At 47.2% G+C, this 24,750-nt stretch overlaps 2 protein-coding genes across 7 annotated transcripts in view; both read right to left on the bottom strand.

The window, feature by feature from the left end:
- The window catches only part of GARNL3 (GTPase activating Rap/RanGAP domain like 3), a 138,734-nt gene extending 120,472 nt beyond the window's left edge, over positions 1 to 18,262 (bottom strand). Inside the window, exons 1-2 of one of the 3 annotated variants that reach the window (XR_004319493.1) lie at positions 18,097 to 18,261; positions 5,308 to 5,478 (exon numbers count right to left, since the gene is read on the bottom strand). Coding sequence is in view for 2 of the 3 variants with exons in the window: in XM_032478462.1 (XP_032334353.1) it covers positions 5,308 to 5,478; positions 18,097 to 18,221 (296 nt within the window). In the remaining variant the exon portion in view is untranslated. Of the gene's footprint in view, positions 1 to 5,307; positions 5,479 to 18,096 lie in introns of all 3 variants that reach the window. The other 2 variants (XM_032478462.1, XM_032478463.1) reach the window with 2 other exon arrangements.
- Positions 18,263 to 20,252: 1,990 nt separating this feature from the next.
- RALGPS1 (Ral GEF with PH domain and SH3 binding motif 1) overlaps positions 20,253 to 24,750 on the bottom strand; it is a 269,898-nt gene continuing 265,400 nt past the window's right edge. For all 4 annotated transcript variants that reach the window (XM_032478475.1, XM_032478477.1, XM_032478480.1 and 1 more), the window contains one exon: positions 20,253 to 24,747. In XM_032478475.1, the coding sequence (XP_032334366.1) occupies positions 24,718 to 24,747 (30 nt within the window). In that variant the 3' untranslated portion in view covers positions 20,253 to 24,717. The remainder of the gene's footprint in view (positions 24,748 to 24,750) is intronic.

Below are 24,750 nucleotides of genomic sequence, written 5' to 3'. Positions count from 1 at the left end.
GATCGAGACGGGGGAGGTGGGGCTCCACTCCTGTCTCCAGAAGACGCAGGTGTGTTTCTCCATGTGGAAACTGGAGAGATGATCCAAAGGCAAGAGAGAGGAGGAGGAAGGGGACAAGTCAGCCTTCCAGCCTCTTTCCTCCATGGGACTAGGAGCAGAAGTTTCTTCATGGAAACAAGAGAATTTCCCCTGACAGTAAAGCCAAAGACTTTCCTTCCAGCTCTGTGTTTTAAAATCAAGTAGTCCTCTATTCAGGAGAAAATGAGGTCTTTTAAGGCTTTTGGAAGCTATTTTCAAGTGTCTAAATACAAAGCTACCTAATATTTGTATAATGCCTTGATGATAAACTCTTTCAAACACATGGCAACTTTCTTCAAAACTTCAAAAAGTAAACCATTGCTAATTCAGCCGAATGAGGGAAATTAAGTCTGAATTATACTTTTTCAGAAATCCAACTTGTTGGGAGTATAGCAGGTAATCACAGGAAGGACTGATAGTAAAAGCAAACAACTGGCAGATAATTCAGAGAGGATTCAAAACTTCAAATTTTCCTTCCTCTGTGCCTGGCTGACATCCTTTTAAGGCAGAATGGCTCTGAATAACCACCTTTCCAACAGCTTTCCTTTGTTTTTTTCCCCATGTATTGAGCTAATAAAGAGATATTACCTCTTTTAGGGTTGAACACAGCCCTGAAACAAGGTTCTGAACTAGAAGTGAGGATACAGAGAGACTCACAATCTGCCTTCTGCCCCACTTCCCAACCACAACTGCATTCTCAAAGGAGCTCTGTGGCTTTCCAATCATCAAATTCAATTGTCAGATTTTAGTTTTGATCTTTAAACTTTGTTATACTCGACACCTTCAGCTAGATCACTGGGTCACACCACTAAGGATTCTAATTAAATAGGTTCCATGATCCAGATTTTTGAAAAAAAACTTTCTTATTTTTGTGATGGATCACAGAGCACTCCCTCTTCTTCTTGAAAGTCCTCCACTGGTTTTTATGATCCAGGCAAATTCTGTTCTCCTACCTCCTGACCACTCCTGCTCCGTTCACCAGGGCAAACAAGAAGTATCCTCTCTGCCCAGTAACAGACACAACCCCACAGAACCAGGAATGGACGTGTGACCCAGATTGGACAACTAGAGTCCTTCCCCAGGGTTCTTCTAACTGATGGGGCAGATTTTTTCTCTCAAGTAGCAAGTCTGAAAGAATATACCCGACGCTGCCTCAGATCACATCCCCTTCTCATGGATGGTAGGAGACAATGAGGCCAACAGGCAGAGAGAAGCAAGGCTAAGAGGTGGGAGGTTGTGGGAGTAAGAGAAAAATGGACTGACCTGACAGCACTCGTGTCCCTGGATCCAGACATTCCTGAAGCGAGCGAGATCTGTCCCTCTCCTTAGTTTGCTTACATGAACTTATACATTTTCCCTTCTGGTCTAAACTATTTTGAGTTGAGTTTCTGTCACTTACAACCAATAAGCCCCCCTCCCTAGTCCATCTTTTAATTGGTTTCCTGGCCTTTTCATTGTAACATCAGTGAAATAAACTTCTAAAAATCAGAGCTCAAATCATCACTTGTCCATCGTGAAAACCATTCAGAGTCCCAGTGTACCGGGTTTAAGCACAACATCTTTCACAACATACCCCTCAGTGTGACTTTCTAGATTTCCTACTACTTCCCCACATAAGCAGCAAACCAGCATCTGGTCATCCAGAATGCTCTCCTCCCACCTCTGCCTATTAAATCTACTCAAGAAAAAGAAAACAAGGAAGGAAGTTCCTCTTCCCTTTTCAAGATCCAGTTCACATTACTCTCTGTCAGAAGACTCTTCTAAGAACTTCCTGCCTCCAAAGACATAAATGTACCCCTCTCCAGACCTGATGGCACTAATCTAATGATCTCTGTCTTATCCTGTCTCAGAATCTGTGGTGTTTCATCTCAGGGACCTGTCATTAAGGGCAAAAACAACTCAGTTGCCAGAGTCAAAACTCTGAGGGTTACTTCCTCACCCCACCACCCATGCATTTTGCCAGGTCCACTCTAATCTTACTCTTAATTATTTCTTAACTCAATCTCACTGTTCCTGCCACTCATCAGAACACTTAATATCTCCTACCTGGGCACTCTCCTAGGTCTCCCTGCAGCCAGCCTTATCCTGCAATCTAGCTGCCCACTGACACCAGTTATCTTTCCAATATGCAAATGTGATCATGCTATGCTCTGGCCTAGAGAGTCAAGACCAAACTTCCTAACATGGTAGTTAAGCCCTCCCACTCCCCAGTGACTGGGCTTCTGTCTACCATCCCAGGCTCACTGCTCATCACTCCCCAAGAAGCACCAGCCAAAGCAGGCTGTGGTTCCCCTCAAACCCAGAGTGCTTTAATGCCGCTGGCCTTTGCACACATGGTCCCCTCTGCCTGGGAAGGCCTCCCTCACCTCTGCCTGGTAAAGTTCCCATCCTTCAAGTAGTCCCTCCACTAAGAAATCTTCTTGGACGGCCCTAGGTAACAGCACTTTCATAAGCCCCAGCTTAATCTGGAAGGAGATGCTTTCTTTGCATGCCTAGTGCCTAGCACAAGGCCCAGCACAGCACACAGGTGCTCAGGAAAACTGTTTACTAGATATCAGAAGCCTTTTCTGGTAGGATAGGCCTTGTATTACCATGGTATCTCACACAAAGCCTAACTTTGTGCTTGGTCGACTTTACTGGTGTCCAGTCGGGTCCTGCTATATTCTTCACCCGACAGTACCAAGACACCCTGCAGACACTGACATCCCATGAGCACTTTGCTTCTGCTGCACGGCTGAGCACACTGAGGTGAAGCCATGGGCAATGGTGCTAGACAAATCCCTGCTCTGTCACTTACAAGCTGTGTGTCCTGGACAAGTCTCGTAATTCTTCTGGACCTCAGCTACCTTATCCGTAAGATGGAGCCAGCAGTAGCTACCTCGTCGATGTTTTTGTGAAGACTAAATGAGAAAACGCACTTGGGATGTCTGCACAAGTACCTGGTACACAGGTAATTAATAAGTATTTGTTGAATGAATGAGTTAATGAATGAGCGCAGCTGCAGAATGGCAGCGGTTCTTAAAGATACATCTTTCTAACCAGTTTTCCAGAAAACCCAACATCTGGCTCCCGAGAGAATCAGTTTTAAGACCGGCTCCTGAGAACCCGGAGACTAGGGTGCAGACCTACGCCGGACCCCGCCCGCCCTGCTCTTGCTGCAGCTTCGCTAGCCCGCGGCCGCCAATCACCAGCGCCTGGTCCCACCCCTAACCAGATTCACCAATAGGACCTGGAAGGCACTGCCTCGGGCTGCTTCCGCTGCGTCTCATAGGCTGTCCAGCGGTCCGGCCAGCCCCTTTGATGGCGTCATACGCGTGGCGTACTGTGGGGCTTGTAGTCTAGAAGAGGCTGCGCCGCTAGGTCCGCTTTGAGGGCAGAGCATCCGGCCTGGAGCTTCGGAGGAAGGAAGAGCGGCCCTTCCCCCACGCCACCTTTGGTGGATGAAGCCCAGGTCCGCCTTCCCCACCTTGTAGAGCGCTGGAGCTGCCCGGATGCTGGTTACCAGCGGCCTCCAAGAAACAGGAGCATTTTGCTCAGATAATTCAGCATCCACTGAAATTTTAGATTTCAGTTTCAAATCAAGATGTTCAATTTCCATATTCTCATACATTGAACTACGGGGCCATTGTGGGAGGTATGGTGGCAGCTCTGAGAAGCCAGCGGTGACTCCAGACTTCCTCTAGTTTCCCGGAAGAACCCACTGCAGAACTAGCATTCATGAATTTATCCCAACCATGTGAATCTTGTCTGTTTCAAACAGCATTATCTCTTAAGATTATACAATGGCTCCGCATTGCCCAAGATATAAAAAATTCATACCCTTAGCCAGGCATATAAGGTGCTTCATAACTATTCTGTACTTATTTATGTGTGGTTACATTTTTAAAAGCAGTATTTTTCAGCATTTGCTGCACATGAGAATCACCTGGGGAGCTTTATAAAATATTGGTATTTCTGTGCCACCCTAGAACTTGGAAACTTGGATGGATGGTGCAGGCTTTCATGTGTTTTAAAGCTCCAAGGATGATTCTAATGTGTGTAGCAAGGTTGAGAACCGCTGGTTTAATGCCTGTCAATGCTGCTGGGGTGTACTTTCATGGATCTGAGCCTTTGCTCTGCAATTTCCTCCATTTAAAGTGGCTTTCTCCTTTCCTGCATGGCCGATGCTCATCCTTGCTAAGCTCACTGTTCCCCCTTTTCCTCCCTGTCTCCCAGCAGAACACTTCCTCCTGGAGCACTTTATACCTGCTTCTTTTCTAGCAGCACTGGAGTTATTTGGTTATCTGTCTGCCTCCCTGGAAAAGCTGTGAGTTCCTTAAGGGGGGTACCCTAAGAGTCCTCTTCTACCCACTCCAGAGCCACTGAATCAGAACCTCTGGGGTGGGCCTCAGGTATAAGTTATTTCTTGTGATTCTGATCCTTGATTGAAGCTAGCAATTAGCCCCATGAAGGTACTAGGTACAAGAAGTGTCGATAAATACTTGTTGCATGGAATCGATGAAGCATCTCATTTGCTTCTAAGGCAATCATATTGTTGCACCTAGTTGCCTTTGATTCCCCCTGAAAAGCTAAGCACCCCCGTTTTATAGTATCTTCTTCATTCATTCAACAAGTATTGTACACCATAACAAAGCCCTGGGGACTCAGGAGTAAACAGGAAAACATAGTTACCACCCTATGGGATTTAGAATCTATTAATATATTAATTATGGTATAGCTATTATCATTTCTTCTGAATAACAATTGGAATTTTTTTCCCCTTCTAGATACTCTTTGATATTCATGGGGAAGGAAATGTCTTACTCTCTTATATCCCCAGTATGTTGCTGGCACATAGAAGACATTTGGTAAATGTTTATTGAATCAAAGCAACATGTTTCATAGCACTTGTCACAATTTGTAAGTATTTATTTGTGTGATTATTTGATTAATGGCTATCTGTTCCATGAGCTGTAAATCCCCCTGAAGACAGGAACTGAATCTATTTCAGCTGATGCCTGACACAAGGCCTGGCCAGAGTAGGTGCTCAATGAACATTGCTAAGTAAATAAATAAATGCACACATAAGACATCATTAAGAATAGAAATGAGATCTCCCAACCAAATATCCACTCCCCTCTCTTTCCTTATTCTCCCCTCAAAAGGTAATTTTCATCCTGGGCCTCAAGGGATTTCAAGCTACAGTGAGCAAGAGCCCCAACTGAGATGATGCTTCTTTTACTTACTTACAGGTTGACCTGGGACTCTACTTCAGGGTCTTTTGTTGGCCACATCTGAAGGGACTGGATGCCAAAGGAGAGAGACGACTTGGCTTTCCATAGAAGGGTCTGCGCCATCTGACTCCCACAGGACCCTTTCGTCAGCGGATCCATCAGTGGGCCTGGAGGCTGGAGTGCTGTACTGAAGCAGAAGCAGTTGGGAAAGGCACTGAGAACAGAGAAGAACGTGGTCCCTGGCTGGCCTGTTCCGGCACTCCCTTGAGGCACCACTCCTACCCAGAGGCCAGACTGTCAGTAATGAGTAGAGGATGAAGCCAAGGCACTCCCAAGACCCAAGCAGCCCACCACAATTGCACCACTCTGTTACTGCATGGAGTGGGGCCCTGCACACTGCAGCATCGTGGCCTGGAACCATCCAAGTCCTATCGCATCCCTCAGCAATGAGTGGAGTCCTCCACACTCTCAAGTCAGCAGGGTCTAAGGTAAAAGGAGGTCAGTGAGCATGTGAATCACCACAAACTTATTTAGAAAAGAGCAACTTGCATTCAGGAAGGAAGGCTCTGTCTGGAGTGCCTTTGGAGGACAACATGTAGTTTGACCTCAGGGCCTATACTGGCAACAACACTTCAGGCAAACAGACCAAACTCACATTTCAAGAGTAATGGCCCAGAGGAAGTAAGTAGTAAACACTTGCTGAAATCAACGGATGTTTTGGAAACAAACTGAAAAATGCATTCCTGAAACATGCCTGCCTCTTTCTCTAATGACACAGGGAGGAGGGTGGGAAGGTGATTCTGGGATGAAGGGGGCGGGGTGTGCTTTGTTAGGGAAATGTAGTCATCCCTGCTCTTTCTGATTGGAACTATTTTCTGAGCCAGTCAGCAGCGTTCTTCACTCACCTCTACCTCAAGTGACATACAAACAAGCAAACAAAATCCAATTACTTGGGAAAGTAAAAATAAAAATAAAAAGCAATCTTAGATAACACCTTAGGTCAAAAGGGACTCTTCATCCTGTCTCCTTAATAAAGACTGTGACAAGGCAAAAGGTAAAAGACCCAGTGGTCTTATTAGTGAGGAAGAGGCGTCTGCACAGGGAACCACCATCCTGCTGCAGGGTTGGATGCCAAAAGTGACTCCGTACAGCCTGGATATTTGGAGCCAGATGGGCACGGCCCACTCCCAAGCTGCTACAGTAGTACCAATTATAGGCTGCAGGCATGTTGCAAAGGAAAAAAAGTCACTCTTGCCAGGTCCCCCTGGCATTCCTCCTTTATAAGTGATGGCCCAGCTTTCCCCCTCACCTTACCTGGGCCTGAGAAACCCCACGCTGCATATCTGACCCAGACTTCTGGATAATCTTACCCTAGGCTGGCTTCAGGCCACTTATCTTGGCAGCAAGTAGACAGTCATGAAAGGCTCAAGCCTTCCAAGTACAATAAATGGCAAGGAGGGAAGGTTCTGGTATGTTGTCCCTTGTTCTTTACTTTGTGGAACCGCAGGTCTTCTGAAACCCAGTGACACTAGGTTTTGTGACTGCCTTAGCAATAAACAAACAAATAACAAGGCAGGGCTTCTCGATGAGAGACATATTTTTTTTCTTTGAACCTTCTAGATTTTTTTAAATTACAAAAATATCACTTGCATGCAAAAGATCTGTTAATAAAGTGTTCCTTTCTTAATCATGCAAGTTTAAAAAAAAAAAGAGAGAGAAATAAAGTGCTCCTAAAAGAAACCGGTAAGGGAGTGGAGGAAGCAGGATGGGGAGAGGCTTCATTTTCAGGCAAAGTCCTGTGAAGGGACGGCTTCGGCTTGAGGGGAGCAGGACTGTCCCACGTGGTAGCCGTGGGCCACATGTGCCAACCGAGCAATGAAAAGTGGGCAGGCAGAGTGAGGGATGTGAGTGCAAAACACGTACTGGACTCGGAAGACTAAGTACAAATAAAAAAAAGACTTAGCAGATCATCTCATTAATAATTTTTATGTTGATTATATGTTGAAGACAAACTGTAGTAGAATTTTAATGTGGCTACTAGAAAATGTCACATACATAGCTTGCCTAAGGTAGATGACGCCTCAGAGTTGCCCACCTGAGATGGGGAGCTGAGGGCCACGGGTGGGGCGGGGGCGGTAAACCCAGGTACGTGGCGCTCTCTGCACAGGTGGGCAAGGCCGCTGCAGTGAGCCAGGGCAGCCCGCCTAAGAAGGGTCGCCACCCAGGTGTGGGTGTCGGAGCCAAAGTTCACTGAAGAGGGGAGGGGAGAAGATTCCAGAAATGGTGAGGGGATCCGAGGGGATCTGACTGTATGCACGACATCCCTCCTCCACTCCCTTTCCTCCTCCAGGTAACAGTTTGGTTCGATTCCCGTTACTCCTCTCTCGACATATTTGCAACCTTTAAAGTTTACTTAATATGGAACATTATGGAAGGAGATAACCGTACAGGCTGCTTACATTCTATCTTTTGGTTTATTTTAATCTTTAAACACTAAGATTATTTAATTGTTTTAGCATGTTATTATGTAGCCTTTTAATCTTTAAAATTTTGTTTAGAAATACTTAAATGCTAGTTCTTTTAAACCTTTCCCACTGTTTAATTTTATTTTTTTGCCATAACTTTACCCTTAGACTTTGAGTTTTTTTATACTTTCACCTAATTCTTTAGCTTCATTTTCTAACTGTTCATATGCTGTCTCATCACGGTTAATTTTAATCCTTTTTCTCATTTCTGTTATCTTTTCTAGTCTTAACATTCTAATTTAAAAAACGTAAGTTCCTCTTAATCTTCTGACATATTTTATCTTTCTTGTCTCACTATATAAAATATTTAGAAGAAGAAGAACTTCTTGGAAAGATGGTAGAGGAAGTGCTCATTTGCATAACTCCTTGGAACCCATGAAAGTAAGCAAAAATAACCCAATATACAGAAGAAAACTTACTGAAATAAGAGAACGGCCAAACTCCACGCTGTAACTCTAAAGGTCTGCTATACACAATAAATCGTGTACAGATTAAAAGTGAACTTCCAGGTCTACCTATCTTATGTCATGTGAGGGAAATGGGCAAGAATGTTCTAAGGGCTGACAGTGCCACTCTGGAGGGATGAGGACTGGAAGCCCAGGCAGCACTGGGCAGAAGCTGTTTCTTCTTTTTCCACGGCCCCAGCTGTCTAATAAGAAGGGGTGGCTTAATCTGAGGAAAGGTCAAAGGAGAGAAGGAAAAGTATATCTTAAAAGCCAGTTGAACCTCTTGAAAGCTGTTAACCAAGTATGGTGAACCAACCCAAAGGAGGCCCATGAGTCATGGAAATCTCACCAACTCAGGCCCTCTTTGGAGGAGCTTGCTTATCCTGAAGTGGTGGAGTGGGGAAAAGGGGTGCTGAAAATTCAAGGGAGTCCCGCCATGGGGTCACATACACCGTAGGCACAGGGGACCGTGCAGACAGGAGGCGCAAGCACGGGGAGAGTAAAAACAGACGACACGTTCCCACTGCCTCTGCACCCTTCCTGCTTCCCAAGAAGCATCAAGGCCAGACTCCAGCGTAAGCTCTGAAAGAGAAGATCCACCGTTGCTCAGAGACACAGGAACGGGAGTCAGGGTAAGTCTACCCATATTACCAATGGGTAAACGCAGACCCAGACAGAGCTGCTTCAACCCAAGATGAACATGAGGAATAAACTAGCATAGGACCTATGAAAAGAGGTTTTCTAAGGCAGATGACGAGTATAGATGAGAAAATTTTTAACAGGGATCAGAGGAAACATAACAAACAGCTCAAGAAAATGAGAGAATAAAGACTATCTCAAAACAAAAGATCAAATAATACCATAGACAGACTTTGCAAGGCCCTAGGACAAAAATCTCAGACTGTGGCAGGAAAAGGGTTGATTCATAGTGTGGAGGTGCTTTCAGGGAGGGGAGTGGGCCTGGAGGGGAGGAAATGAGGGCATCTATGAGCAAATCTCCTGAGTCAGTGCTGTGTGTGTGTTTTCTTCTTGGACTGGGGACAGCCCTCAGAGCACACAGTTTACAATTTTCTCCTCTTGTGATTCCCAAGGCCTCAATGCACCTTGAGTGCTCATATTGTGTGTCTAAAGGGATGCGAGTAAAGAGAAAAATGACATCCTTCACAGTTAGCCCTCTGCTGGTGGCCACGAGGACACAGTCACTGAGAAGAACTTATCCAGGAGCTCCAGATGGGGACCAGCAGCTGCTGTTGGCCGTGGCCAGGCCTGCAGAGGCCCACTGATGCAGCCAGAAACAGACCACGGAGGGACACAACTGTGGCACAAGTCCTGTCTCAAACTGGTAGGTAGACCCCTGACTACAGCAAAACGGCGTAAAAAGCAACAAGGTCTCAGTTCTGGCTCCTTCCATGTGGCCGATGTCTCCCTTGGTTCAGGCTGCACTGATCACGGAGCTGCAGCTGTAATTCCATGAGGAACACGGGAAACTTCTGGAGCCACACCCACTCCCTTGCATTCTTGATCTTGGATCTTATTCCTCGTTCTGATTGTTGGCTGAGAATAACCTTAAACCAAGCACAAATCATCATTCTTGCTTATCTGCAAACCAAGAGCAGCTTTTGGGGCCTGAGCTGGCTCAGCAGCCAAGGGAGCAGTGACCCTCTGCAGAGCTGGGGAGATCAGGAAGACAAATTCCTTCTGTCCCCAAATGGAAACTCCCCTCTCACAGTCACTTCCTGTCCCACAACCGTCTTCCTCCATGGCACTTACGTCATTGGAGCCATCCTGGTTGTGTGCTTGTTTACTTGTACACTGTCTGCCTCCTGCCCTCCTCCTCCTAGAATGTCAGCCCCATGAGAGCAGGGACCCCACTGTCTTGTTCATGCTGTATCCCCAGGGCCTAGCACATAGACGTGCTCAATAAATATTTGTTGAATGAATAAGTGACTATGTGAATGTCACCAAAACATGAGGAAAGTGTTCATTTGGAACAGGGAGACTATGTCAGGCTGTTTTGGCCTTTTTTGAATGAGGTCACTGGTGGCCCCAGTCAGACCGCTGTGGGACCTGCTCTATTTCTTTATTAATCTCTGACAGGCAGCTGCTCTGTGAGGACTATGACAAGTGCACAGAGCAAAGGCAATACAGCTGAAAAGCATCAATCTAGGCCTGATATATTGCACTGACACTAGAAAAGACTTAATGGCTGGCAGCTCTTCTAAAGAGACTTTTCCCTCTGGTCATGAAATGCAAGACAGGCACACAACTTTCATTTGTGCTAAAACTATGGAATCACTGACACTTAACAGTTGGAAAGGCCACTTCAAGCTGGCATCTGAGGCTTGATTTCCCATTTTTTACCTCCTTGCCCACTAAAACGGCTCCAAGATCGGCCAGGAATGCAGCAGCACACCACTGTTCTACCAACTCTTGATCAATGTATTGTATTCATTTTTGCTATGATTGAAGAAAGGTGCTGTGTGTGGCAGATATTTTGGATTGACTTGCAGAAGTTGGAAAGCTAAGATGTAATGTCCTAACCTCCTTGACAGTTTGGAGTTCTGGACATGATTTAGAGTCCACACTCTAAATCAGATGCACTCATGAGAAACTGATCCGGAACGGAGCCAGGCAGATGAAGGGAGAGGATGCTCGGCATCAGCTTGCTGTTGTAGATCATGACAGAGCTCTTGTGGTTCTGGAGTCAGTAGCTTCTTGATTCTACAGCTTTCTGAGGGAGCAGTGGCAGCTTTGGTGATCAAAACCGAGTTGGTAATGTGGTTCTGCTGTTGGCTAAGATGGCAGCTGCTGCTTCGTGGTTGATCAGCTTCTTGTTATGCCGTGGCAGGCTTCCTGATTGTGGTGGTTCTAGGGACAGGAGTTGTGCCTGGAGCTCAGACTAGAGTCTTTCCTCTGGCCCTGCAAACAACTTTGTAAGCACTTAATTCCTTGTATCACCATTAAATCTCATTCAGCTTATATACCAGGTAGAGTGGATCCTGTTGCCTGCAACAGAATACTGACAGAATACAGATTGGCATCAATCTTTTTAACAGATGATTAGTATTGTAGTGACACATTCCTGATGGACTTTTTTTTACAAGCAATCCTACAGTGAACAGCCTTCTATATATACCTCCTTGAGCAGTCAGTCACACCTCATTGCTAACTCCTATTTGCTTACTGTCCTCTAAGATCCTAGCTCTAGAGACAGCCAGATGTGTGGTTCACAGTTTCCCACACCTCCGTACTTGCATGCACCTTTAGAATTTTTTTTCCCCAGGAAAACCAGCAGTGAGTCTCACTGCACAGGCCAAATCTCATCGTTTTCCTACATCATTGTCAGACTTCATCTTTGTTCAGATCTTCAGCTCTGGAAACCAGACAACCAAACGTAATTTCTCATATTAACCTTCTAAAGCAAAACTAATTTGACTATTGTCTTCCTCCAAGAAAGGAAGCTAGTTTGTATTAACTTAAAATCTTAGTGAATAATAAAAGTTGTTTTTTTCCCTTCTCTTAGGAGAACAGACATAATATGAAAATTAATTTTCTTTTGTTGGCCCTAAGAGCCTATTATGTCAGCCCCATACAAGAGAGCTCTTAATAGTCTTTCCCAGGAAGACTGTTGTGTTTCCAAAAGAAAATTGACAGCAGCAGATTTATTTGTGATTAAATACTTAAGGGCCTGACACAAACAAAAAGAAAAATGGCATAATTTAGAAGAACAAAGACTGTGAACACAGCTCACATTAAGATGTTTGTTTACAAAACTACCGGGTGTGGGGGGGGGGGTCTCCTGGAAACAAAAAACCAAAAAAACAAACAAAAAAACCCCACTAAGAATCTAAGAGTCAGGAGAAACATAAGGACAAAGGAAAGAAGGTAACCAAATGCATAATGGTTAATTGTTCTTTTCTGATTCTGTCTTGGCCTGGAAAGCCATCTTCAGGAACAAGAAAGCATTTGTCTTGGCATCAAATTTGTTCTCACAAGGCGTGGGTTATATGCATTACTAATAAGGAAGCCGCTAAGTAGGAAGCAATATTTGGGAAAGTGGAAAATATGTTTTCCATTTGTAATTCAAAATCTTCTGTCTATGTAGGGCTCTTCCCTCACTGTGGCTAAACTTAGTAAGCATAATTGAGCCACTCAGCTAAGGTAGTCTTTTACAATGAGTACTAAAAAATGCAGAAATCCCAATTCTGTGACTCTGGGGTAGCATCTGGGTATCTGTAATTTGGAAAGCTTCCCAAATGTAATGGCACTTTTTTTTTTTTTGGCCAATTCAGTATCCATTCCTCTTCTGCTAATAGCACTGTGATTTTTCCTTTTGGCAATCACTACCTCTTGGTCTCTTAGGATGTAAGTGATCTAACCCCTCAGTTCTGGGTTGGGCACACAGCCCCAGCCCAGCCAAATAGTATGTTTTACCCACCTCTGGCCAAAATGATTGGTTCATGGATGAGCACAGAACGCAAGAGATCCAACATCAAGAGAAGCCATGTCAACCTGGGACATGCTCTAGAACCACTGAGAAAAAGATACCACCTTTCTGCTGGGAGTGTACATTGATAGAAAGTAAGCCTGGAATAGTTCCTTTCCTTTGCCTCCACGAGGAAAGACCTTGAGAATAAAGTCAACCCAGAAAATGGAAAAAGACTACTGATGACATTATTTGAGCAACTGGATCTATCCTCTCCTAAAGCTTTGTCTATCCCAGTATTTTGCAGCTGCATGAACCGATGATTCTCCTCTCCATGTCACTCATAACCTTTGATAATCTTAAAAAAAATTAACAACTGGTATAGCACTTATCAGAAAAGGTGCGACGTGTTACCAGTCCTGCCTGCGGCTGCAGGAGAACTGTTCAGTGGTGACTACAACTGGGCAGCCAGGAGTAAGAACCACTTGGCCACTGAGTCTACACCCAACAGTCCACGCCACCACTTTTCACCTGGAATCAGAAACACAGGCACTGCTACTGCAAGTGGCTATGGAAGCAGAATTATGAATGATGGGTGGTAAGTATAATGAGGCAAGATTTGACCCCACTATTAGGGAAAGATCGTATACTTGCCCAATAACAAAAAGGCTTGCAGGAGTGGGCTCCCTGACCTTAGATGTAATAAGCCGAAGTTGGATGGTCAGCTGCAAGGGTTGTTGTGGAAAAGATTCCTGTATTATCCTGGAGGAGTGGTTTTCAAAATACATCCCTGGGCTAGCAGTACTGGCATTACTTCTGAGCTTTCAGAAATACAATTCCTAGACCCACCCTGACCTAGGGAATCAGAGTCTTAGGGAAAGGTGGGAGGGAAGGGGCAGGAAACTGTTCTAAGAAGCCCTCCTGGTGAGCCTCATATATGTTAGGTTTGAGAACCACAGTATTAGACTTGAGAGCACTGGTTCTCAAACACGGTTTCTTAAGGCCCATTCCCAGAGATTCTAATTGAATAAATTTGGGGTTGGGCTTGAGAATCTGCATTTCTAACAAGTTCCCAGGGAATGCTGATGCTGCTGGTTCCAGGACCACACTTTGGGAAATGCTGCCTGAGAGGCTGACCTAAGAGATGTCTACAGTTCCATTCAAGGCAGAGATTCTTTGATCTTGAGGATTTCCTTTGCAAATCCAATTCCACTGTGCAACCCTGTTAATGCTGTGGGTCGCATGTGGTCCAGCTCCATGAAGTGCTGCAGCCCAAATGACACAGCTCAGCAATAGAGGAGTACTTTCAAATAACTCAGGCTCATTAACTGTATTTAATGTTTATTTAACTGTATTGATCACCACAAAAGATAACAGATATATTTCTTAAAACATATCTTAGAGCAGTAAAAACAATAGGGGGACCTATTAGCTACTCTCAGACAAAGCAGGTATTTCTGTACATCTCACTGGTCAACACCTGCTAAAGATCTTTATTCAGCTGGTACTAACCGGTGCCCTGTGGACCTATTGTCCTTCTCCTCAATTCCCTCTTCCTAAATCTACAGCTCAAAAAACTGCAAAAAAAAGAAGGCAGGACCTTGCTCTGAGGGCCAGGGAGGAGGAAAAATTGAATGGGCAAAGCTAGAATTGTAATGAGGCATGGGAAGGGAAAGGTTGAGAACTTTCACATAAATGTTAATCATTTTTGTCCATAACAGTTATGATTTAGTAATGCTTTGTGCCAGACACTGTTTTAGCACTTTGCATAAATCAGTTCACTTAGAGCTCACATCAGTAATGGTGAGAGCGATGTATAAGTGAGCTAACCAAGGCTCAGAGAGGGTAAAGCAACTTGTCCAAGGCCACACACATAGCAAGTGAAAGGTCAGAAACTTGAACCTAGGTCTATGTCATTCCAAAGCCTTTGTTCTTGAACACTATCTGATATGCCTTCCTATAAAATGAGGGCAAACACATCTAGGGCAAGCAGCTTAATAGCATCAGTTTCTTGCCCTGTGGCCTCCAGGCTTCCCAGCTAGTCCTCCTCACCGCCACCTGTTCTGAGGCCTCATGCCCGGGCCCCTCCTTGCACAGGCGTGCTGTGTCTGCCCGCCAGTTATCAGAGCTGATACAGGATAGTCAGCAAAGATAGTTGCCATTCTGAAAGTAATGCCTTTTTCCCTCAGTGTCATCAAGATGATTGATTTCAGATTCTGAAAGGCCCTAAACATGAGGCAGTGGCATTTAAACTTGACATGATAGGGAATGAGAAGTGGTCGAGGAGTTTGGAGTCAGGGAGGCTAATCTGGCAACATGCCCACAAGTGAAACAGAGACTCTCTCCCCTGGCTGTCCATCACAATCACCTGCATCCACACACCCCATTACCACCCTGCACTTTCTGGAATAATAGGCCAGGGGGAAGGGCCCACACATTTGTATGGTGAAGATGTTTCACAGGTGATTCTTGTGTTGGCTCTAAGAGTCCATTACGTCAGCCCAATACAAGACAGCTCTTAAGAGTTGCTCTTAAAAGTGAGGTGATTTGGATTAATGGATTAAAGAGATAATTTTTTTTAAAGCAATAAAAACAATAGGAGAAATTGTAGACGAACATTTATCTGTTTTAAGTTAGGGAAGTCTTTTTAAACCAAGAATAAACAGGAGGAATAAATTAGTAGATCTGATTAAACTTAAAAAATGATAATAAAAAGTCTATCAAAAAACACTATAAAGAAAGTTAAAAGGCAAATAATGAACCGCAAAAACTATGTGCTACATATTTGACCAAAAAATTAATTTCCTCAATAAATAAAAAGTGCTTCAATTCAATAAGGAAAAGATAAATATTCCAAAGGAAAAATGGACAAAGTGTGTTATATGTATTTCATTTAAAAAAGAAATACAAATTATGAATAAATGTGAGAAAAAAGTTTCACTTTGCTACTGAAAAAGAAATTCACTTTGGCAAATATTCATAAATAATAATGCCTTGCCATTGAGGATGAGAAAAAATAGGCACATTTATATGCTCTTGGGAGGACGGTAAACTGGCACAACTTTCTGGTGGGCAATCTGGCATTATGCTTCAAAAATCTTTAAAATGTTCATTTTCTTGGATCCAATAATTTCCATCACGCCTATGAATTTAATCTTAAAGAGATGATTACCTCTTCATGCACAGACAAATGCACATGGATTCAACATGTCTTTAGTACGAGTGAAAAACTGGTCATAAATTCCAAGTACAGTAGTAAGGGATGGGAAAAATACACTGTCTTCCAACAAACAAATTATTTTTATAATCAGAAAAATAGTAATCATGATTTCTAAGGTTAATATAATATTATCACGGAGCGTTAAATAGACAAAAAAAACCTCAGGAGGCCAAGAAGTCATTTAGTCTTTCAGGTGTAAGGTCATGAAGACAAAGGAAGGGGTGGTAAGAGGGAGAACTGAGAGGGAGAGAGAAATTTTCTAAACCAGTGTTGTCTAATGTTGTAAACAGTAGTCATACGTGGCTGTTTAAATTTAAGTTAAAGTTAAATAAAATTAAAAATTCATTTCCTTAGTTGCAGTAGCGATATTTCAAGGGCTCAGTAACGACAGAGGGCTGGTGGCTACGGTACCAGACAGCACAGATTACAGAATGCCTCCATCATGGCGGAAAGTTCTATTGGACAGCGGTGCTCTAAACATTCTACTTCAGGCCTGGATCTAGCATGTGACTCATCTCTTCAGCCTCATCTCCTGGTACACTTCCCATCCTTCATGCTCCAGCAACAAGAGTGTAAGCACCAGAAGAGCAGAGACCATGTTTGTCTGGTGCTCCTAGTCTAGCGGGGGAGAGATGTTACCTGGGTAATTACACACAGTGTGTTTGGAAGAGTAGACCTATGCAGAGATTGCTGATACATCTCAAGAGTTCAGCCTGGAGTGCAGGGAAGACTTCCAAGAGGAGGAGTTGTAGGCATTACCCAGAGTAAAGAAAAGACTATTGTAAGTAGAGAAAAGAGCATGAGATGAGTAAAGGCGCAAATGAGAAATAGCACAGCATAAGGGAAGAATCACCAGCTGGTCAGGCATATATTTATTCAACAGATAGTAAATGTCTGTGATGGGCCAGGCCTGAGCCAGGCTCCAGGGACAGAGCAGCGAACAGGCCAGGTCCCTGTCCTCATGACGCTTACACTCTCATCCAGTACTGCTGAAGCACAAAGGGCGAGGTGAGGTGCCCAAGGGCCTTGCATCTCGTATGCAGGGTCCCTTTTGTGTTTTATTCTAGCAGTTGAACCCTCTTTTCTGCCTCAGGGGGGGCCAGAGTCCCACCTCCTATCTTTCTCCTCTTCCCCTGCCCCAGTCCCCCTCCCTGCGGGGAGAGATGGAGGGCTCAGGGCAGTGGAGAGAGTTCCCGGGAGGGGAGAGAGGGAGTTGGACACCGAGGGGCACAGCGGGCAGTGTTGGTAAGACCTCTCCAGTGGCCAGTGAGGATGTGGGTTTGAGAGGTGAAAGGATAAAGACGGGAACTGTAGTTGGGGGCTGCTGGAGCATTCTAGAAGAGGCCAGGGACTGAAAACTGGGAGGGCCCACTTCGGCGACGTCGGCGGGAGAAGGCACTCCAAGTTAAGAAAATGCCCTCGAGGGAAGGAATCTGCCCGAGCAGAGCAGAGGGAGCGCCACGGTCACCGAGCCGGCGGGGGGGGGGGGGGGGGCGTGTCTGCGGGGCAAGGTTCCAGGGAGGAGAAGGACCCGAACACCTCAGGAGAGTTACTCAGGCCAAAGGACGGGGGCGGGAGGGGCACGGGCCCTCCTGGCAGAGGAAAGGCGTCGGCGGGTCAGAGGAGCACGAGGGGCCGGGCATGTTGAGGGCCAACGGCGGGGGTGGGTGAGGCCATGAGGCAGCAGGTGTGCGTTACCTGCGGAGCGAGGATGGGGAGGCTGGAGCTGGCCTGGGTCCTGGGGTAGCGCAGAGAGGTCTCCTGGAAGAGGAAGACTTACCTCCCTTGGACTTTAGTGGGGCTATTCCCGACCTTGTCCTTGAGCATTTACGAGAGGCGGGCAGGGCAATTCTCCACAGCCCGAAATCCGCCCAGAGCCACGGCTGTGCTCGGGGCCTGTCAAGGGACCGACGCTTTGGGGGCGTCTCGTCGGGTCTGGATTCCCGACACTCGCCAGATGCTCCTCTGAGGCGCCCCCCCCTCACCTGCCGCTCGGGCAGCCCAGACCGCCTTCATCCCCTGCCGCTGCCTCAGGCTCCTTGCCGGATCCTCTCAGACCTCCTCAGAGACCCCCACCGCGCAGCGGCCTCGCGGCCTTCGGGCCCCCCATACCGCCAACCCCCCACCCCCGACGTGGCCGGCTCCCCGCTTCCGTCCCTCCCGGCCTCACCCCTCCTGGGCCGCGTACCTGGGGCTCTCGAAGCTGCACCCCCTGCGCCGCAGCGCCGCCCTCTTCTGCCGCAGGAGCGCAGCGGCCGCCCGGCCGGGCTCTGGCTCCATCGCCCCGGGCGGGGGCCGCGGGCTCGGGCGCATTCGGGTGGGCTCGGGACTCGGCGGGGCTCGGCCGGCCGCTCGGCTCGCGCGCTGCAGCCCACGCCCCGCCCCGCGCGCCTCCACCCGGCCTAGACCCCGCCCCGGCCCCTCCCCGAACTTCAGTCCAGCCCGCTCCGCGCCCCTCAGCGGGGTCTAGGCCCCTCCCCGGCCCCGCCTTGATAACCAGTCCTTCCCACTCTGTGCTCTTCAGCCAGTTCAGACCCCGCCCCAGTCCCGCCCCGGACTTCAGTCCAGCCCCACTCCTTGCCCCTCAGCCGGATCTAGGCCCCACCCCGCGCCCCAGCAATGCCCCGTACTCCAGCCACGCCCCTCCCGCGCAGGCCCCGCGGGTTCCCGTTGCCGGCTGTCAGCACCTCTGCTAGGTCCCAAACGCCCACCCGGTCCTCAGCTCTGTACTGTCCACCGCCCCATCCCCCCCGATCATTGGCCCTCAGAATAGACCCAGGCCCCACCCACCTACCCTCCCACTACAGAGCTCCCGCGCAGCCCCCACCCTCACCCTTAGGGTCGGCTTCTTCGAGAGTCGCCCCTCCACCTCTCAGTACCCCTAGACCCTTCCTGACGTAGTCTGGGGGCCGCCCTTCCCCGTGTTCCACCCATAGGCACGGCCCTGCCTTTTCTCTCCAAAGCCCCCAACCCCGACTGTGCCCGCCCACCACAAGGTCCCTGCCCTCCTCAACAAGGACCTGCCCACAGCCCCGCGCCCGCCAGTGGCCCCGCCCACTCCGCCTCACCTCCGCTGGTGCCCTGGCCCTGGCCGGCTGGCTGCGCTCCCGGGTGCGATGTCCGCCCTCGAAGCTGCATAGGAATTCTCCCGTACCGTCTGCGTTAGCTCGCGGATCTCTCCATCAGGAGGAGGTACTGTTGTTTCCTGGTGGAGTCTGTGGGGCCTGACGCAGTGAGGCTGAGGGGCTGGAGCTTTGCAGGCTACCAGTTGTGGGCTGAAGTCTTGACTTCATCACTTTCCTGCACCACACCACATCGTCCTCACCTCCTCCCCAAATCAGCTACATCCATCTCAGAGCCCTTAAACAACCCCCTGGAGCTGAGGGCAGCGACCCTATCCGGGTAAAACTGGGTATCACCGTTCCATGTAAATCAGGAGGAGCCATTGTGCTAGGGCCCCTCAGGCAGTGGAGTTTGTCATGGCTAGGGAGATGTGGCCATGCTGGCCTGTGACTGGGGTGGTGGAGCAGAGACTGAAGAGTGTGTGTGTGTGTGTGTGTGTGTGTGTGTGTGTGTGTGTGTGTGGGAGTGTGTCCTTGGAGAATTGGCCACTGCGGGTTTGGAAGGCACTAGCTGGGAAGCCCAGGCAGGCGGGGCCGGGGGCCCCCACGACCAGTTTGGATCACACCTTGGTGAACACTCCCTCAATAACTTCACGGTGCTTTCTCAGAAGGCCTGTACTTCTTCACTGCTGCACATTCCTGCAGAGAAGGCAGTCTCATGAGAGAATGATGGGGAGAGAGAAGATGTAGGGGGCTTTCCATTTCTCCTTCCTATCCCTCAAGACCAAACCTTGGTCTCTCCCTCAAGTTTCCATGAGACAACCCTTGTAAGACAGTCCCTCCTTTTCTCTTACGCAAACTAGAGTGGGTTTCTGGGTTTCACTGAGCATCATGAACTCCCCCCAACATATCTCTTCAGACTTAGATCCCAATACTCCCCACAAATCCCTTACCCAGTGAGACTGGGTTGCCTGCTTTCCCAGCCTTCATCCTGCTCCTGCTCCTTCTCCTTTCGGTCTTCCTGCCTCCTCCACCCACCGTGTGTTCAACCATCTCTGAAATGAATCTCCAAATGCCCCTGCCCCCTAAAGCTTCCCCAAATCCTCCAAGTCCCTCTCCTGACTGCAGACAGCACTGACACTGAGGGCACTGCTCCTGTATGTCATTGATGTTCTAGTAACCTCTTAGTTGGATACTGAGTGCCCACATCTCCTTCGTGTCTGTCTGGCACAGCAACTATTGGCTTCAGCAAATGCACATCACTTTAATAAATTGAGCCGTATTCATTGGAAAACACATTTAATTTCGAGGTAAACAAAAATGTTTATACACTAAAGTATTTAATTAGTGAAACAATTATTATCAGTGTAACAAGCTGAAAAATACAGCAACTTGATACAAGACCGAGGTAACAAAATACTTCACCAAAAATCTAAATTCCACAGAGGGCTGATGTCCAGTGGTTACTGCAGATGAGACAATTCACAAGAATTAGGGAAAGTCCTTACACAACTGCATGCAGGAGGTCTGCTGGAAAAAAAAAGACAGCCCGAGAGTGCAACAGATTGAACAAGAAACGAATCAAAATGTAAAAATCGATTTTCAACTTACTTGGAAGAATACATAAGAAATTGAAAACTACTCTCTACACAACATTTAGAATGCTAAGTGGAAAACCATGCATTTTGGCACGAAATTTATTAAAGATTATACCATACTAATAAATTAATTACTATTGTTTCATTACGGAATGCTCACAGTCATTCAGAAATGGATAAAGAGATTAATGGTTATAGAACCGACAGATGACCCAGTGTTGCTGCTGCGAGCAGGGACTTCGCGGCCGCCCATGGCGAACCCACACTTGGGCAGCACAGGCTGTGAGGTGGTCCGTGGCACGAGTCCTCAACACCCAAGAAAGTGCAATGCTTGCTCATGCTGTACTTGTATTAAACATTGAAATTAAAACCCCAAATACCTCTGAAGTAAATACTGCGAACATTCTGATCCTACTCTCTCATTCTACCTCGGAGTCCCCAATGTGCCCAACCATAGCTCTGTGCCAACCAGCCACTAGGACAGCAACTGAACCCACAGGTCAAGAGGCTGTTCATTCTGGTAAGCCTTTTGAAGCCTTTCTGGAGGAATCTGCACAGGGTTTCTACCCAGTGCTAGGAGAGAGGCAGGGTCTTGCTAAGAGAGAGGAAATGGCATGGGAAGGACTATTTGTTCGTTGAGTGGTCAGTTCCACAAGGGCAGGGGATGGGTTTGTCTTGTCCTCAGCCATTTCTATCCGGGTAGAGCCTGGCACACAGGAAGTAGAGATGAGAATGAATGGGCGAATGAGTGGCTTTACACAGAGAATCTGTGATTTCAAAGGGACTCATAGTTTTTTTTTTTTTTAAACATGAACTCACCCAACATGTCAGTATGATTTGGGTCTGATTAAAGTGACTTATGAAGTCACAAGAAGTAAGTTAGGTTCTGTTTTTAGCAATGTTCACATGGTTCTGAGCATCAGTAATGTGTGTCCAGAGCTCTAGACTCCAACTGTGGAATGAAAGTGGACCCTGCTTGCCAATGTCTTCCCGTTTTCATGGACCATTTTTCCACCTGTAAAATGGCATCCTAAAATACATACTTCTTGGGCTTGGGAGGTGGGAGGAAGACAATGAAAGGAATACTGGCATACTGGTAAAAAAAGAAAAAAAAAAGCTTTATAAATTCAGTTGGCAAGAGAGAGTGGGTTCTTTCTGAAGCAGAATCCCTTTTCAAGTGTCTTTTTAGGCTCCACGGTGGGGACAGGGCAATGAACGGGCTTCTTCAGGGAGGGAAGGGAGGCCACACTCTCCCACTGGACACACTCAGAACGATATTTCTACTGCTTTCCACCAAATCCAACCTCCATGAAGTATTTCAGTTGTCAGAATGCACTTGGCGGATCTTGAGTTTTGAAACGTGTTCAACTGAGAGGACTGAAAATTTCTCCCAGGAGCGGTGAATGAGCTGTTCCTGGGGCATCATGAGGACACCAGCCACCTACTTCAGTCTGGAGGCAGCAGCCTACCATTTTCATTCTAGGGTGCCATGATCTCTTTGCTTAAGAAAAAGAAGATACAACATATACATGCAAGACCTACCACATTCAATGCTTTCACAGTCATTTGTGCACTATGGACAGTCAAGGAGCAAAACCAAGAAATGCTTCCATCTAGGGTAAGAATCCATCCATGGATTTTCCCCCGTGGGGTCTGTGCCTGGCCCTCTCTGTCCCAGGCTTGCGGGCCTCCTCACCTGTAGCCTGAGGGACAAACCAGTACTGGGAAAACAATCAGCACTTAACTCACATGCTTGGCCCTAAGCCCCTGTTGGGAGAACCAAGTACCTTACAGCCTTCTGGTGAGTTCAAGGTTGGAGAGTCCAATCTAAGAATGTTTCTGGGAGGGTATGTGGGATCAGTCTCAATTAATGAGAAGACTAAACACTTTGAAAAGAACTGCAATTGTGCTATTTCACAGGCTCAGAGGAAAACATTTGTGAAAGACAAGAAAAATCTGTAAAGGGCAGGGAATACCTGATTTAGTGGAGCCCAAAATGTTGAGGTTTTTGGATTGGAGTCTCTGATATCTCATGTCAGAAAAACCAGGACAGTTTGAAGAATAGTGAAACGGAAGGAAAATAAGTAGCTGATGTCCCCGTCCTGCACTTTCATTCAAACTTAAGACTTAAAACAAATTAACAGGTAGAATCAGATTCAATGTAGTTTAAAGTGTTAACACTGCGTGGTTCTGGCGAGAGGGCTTTGGAGTGCTTGGTGTACTCACCCAACCTCTAGACGCTAATGTGAGCCATTGTTGGTACAAATCAGGTGCATGCATCCGGACCCCAGCTGCGGGTGGGTGTGCAAAGCACCGATGGCCAAGGCCTGATGGCATCAACTTTACCATCTGGAGTTTCTCTTGGCACGAAAATATTCTAGACTTTTCTACGAAAGAGGGTTAAGTTACTGGTCACAGTAAGGCTCAACCACAAAATAAGACCCTGATGACAATTACTTTCCTCACCAATTCATTTGGATTTTCAGAAAAGCGGTCACTGTTTGATCAAAATACAGTAGTGGGTCCTTTGGTAGTTTTAAAATCGACCTATTACATTTTACTGGTTAAGATGTTGCTTTGAAGCATCTTCCCCAGAAACTCTTAAGAGTAGTTTGGTGTCTGATTAGTATGAACTCTGAAACCATGGCAGTGACAAGGACTCAGAAATTCAGTTTCTTTCAGAAAAATCATTTAGGGGTAACTTCTCAGAATCAGGACACCCAGATTAAAAAAAGAGAAGAGGGATAGGGGTGGGGGAGAAAGCTATGGTGATAAAGCTACCATAAATAAAGCTAATTGTATTCATTATTTTAAATAAAAATGTATTTGTGCAAAATAAAAGTCACTTAAAAATAGGACAAAGAGTGACAGATGACAGATGTTGTTCACGTGACGAGCTCTTAACCGAAAGCAGAGCTCAGACCATTCACTCCCCAGGGCTTTGCTCTCATCACCATGGTCATCAACAGTTGTGCCCTTGGACTTGGATGATGGAGAACTTGCTGGTGACTGTGTTTGGGGGCAAGACTGGGGAAGCCTAAGGCCTCAGTGTCACTCAGCTCCCCAGTGTAATCAGGAGTCCCAGCGGCCCCGCCCTGGCAGTGGAGGCAAAGGGGTGAGACGAGGGAAGCCAGAGCCTTGCCCTGCGGGGAGAGGTCGGTGCAAAGCAGCTTCCATGCAGCCGTTCACTGAGTGCAGGCGGCCTGGAGAAGCTGGGAGAAAGCGTGGCGACTTCTCATTCTGTCGCGGGGGTGGGGCAAGAAGAGCGGGGAGGGGCTGGGAGGAAGCAAGCAGGCCCAGTCCACGGTCCTGAAGCTGGGTCCTGTCTCCGAAGAGCCAAAAGCAACTAGGCCTGGAAGAGCCCCAGGGGCCCAGGGAGCAGGCCTTCCAGATGAGTAGCACCGATAGGAACAGAAAACAAGACACAATTTAAGGCATTGTTTGTTTACAGTAAAAGAATGCGAGGGACCCTTAACACAGGGGGATCTGGGCTCTCACTCTGACCTTCCTCGGTGGACAAGTCTGTCACTTAAGGTTAAAGCAGGGCCTCAAAGAGAATGAAGTGTGTGATGTCACAAGTCTTGTGCCAAAATGCATGTTTCTCGAAGAGTTCACACTCGCTCGCACACACACGTATACAGCACACACACGCAGAGGACGCTTCGGGGGTTGTACAAAATCTGAGGCAGCCCTGTGGGCGAGCGACCCCGCGCATTTGGGGTGTAAAAAGCCAGTTCCATAGCCTGTTCCTTCCCTCCGGTCCCTCACATAGGATCACGCTGTCCACTGTTTTGTGCAGGAGAAAGCACTGGGGACCCAACGTGGGCCGGATGCTCTCTGGTCGCAGCAGCAGCTGGTGGACAGACGAGGGCCCAGAGAGAGAGGGTGGGGTATACAGTTTGGGGACCAACCGCGGCCCCGTGAGGTGGTGCTGCAGATGGGTGTCATGAGGGTTGCTGGGGCTCGGAAGGTGGACCCCGCACCGGCGGAGCCCTCTGGACCATGAGGCCGTGGGCCACGTTCCCACAAGTCCAGCTGTGAGTGTCCCAGCACCCCGGCCAACAGCTGGTGCCCAGGACATGCGCTTCACCTCCAGTCCCAGGCAGGGCTCCCAGAAGCCTTTGAAGTCACGCCAAATCCTGCAGAGACTTATTCAAATGACATAAGGTTTGCAGGTACCTA

Source organism: Camelus ferus, chromosome 4 (assembly GCF_009834535.1).
Source record: "Camelus ferus isolate YT-003-E chromosome 4, BCGSAC_Cfer_1.0, whole genome shotgun sequence".
In the NCBI taxonomy this organism is placed as follows: Eukaryota; Metazoa; Chordata; class Mammalia; order Artiodactyla; family Camelidae; genus Camelus; species Camelus ferus.
This window is presented reverse-complemented; position numbering and strand designations above follow the sequence as displayed.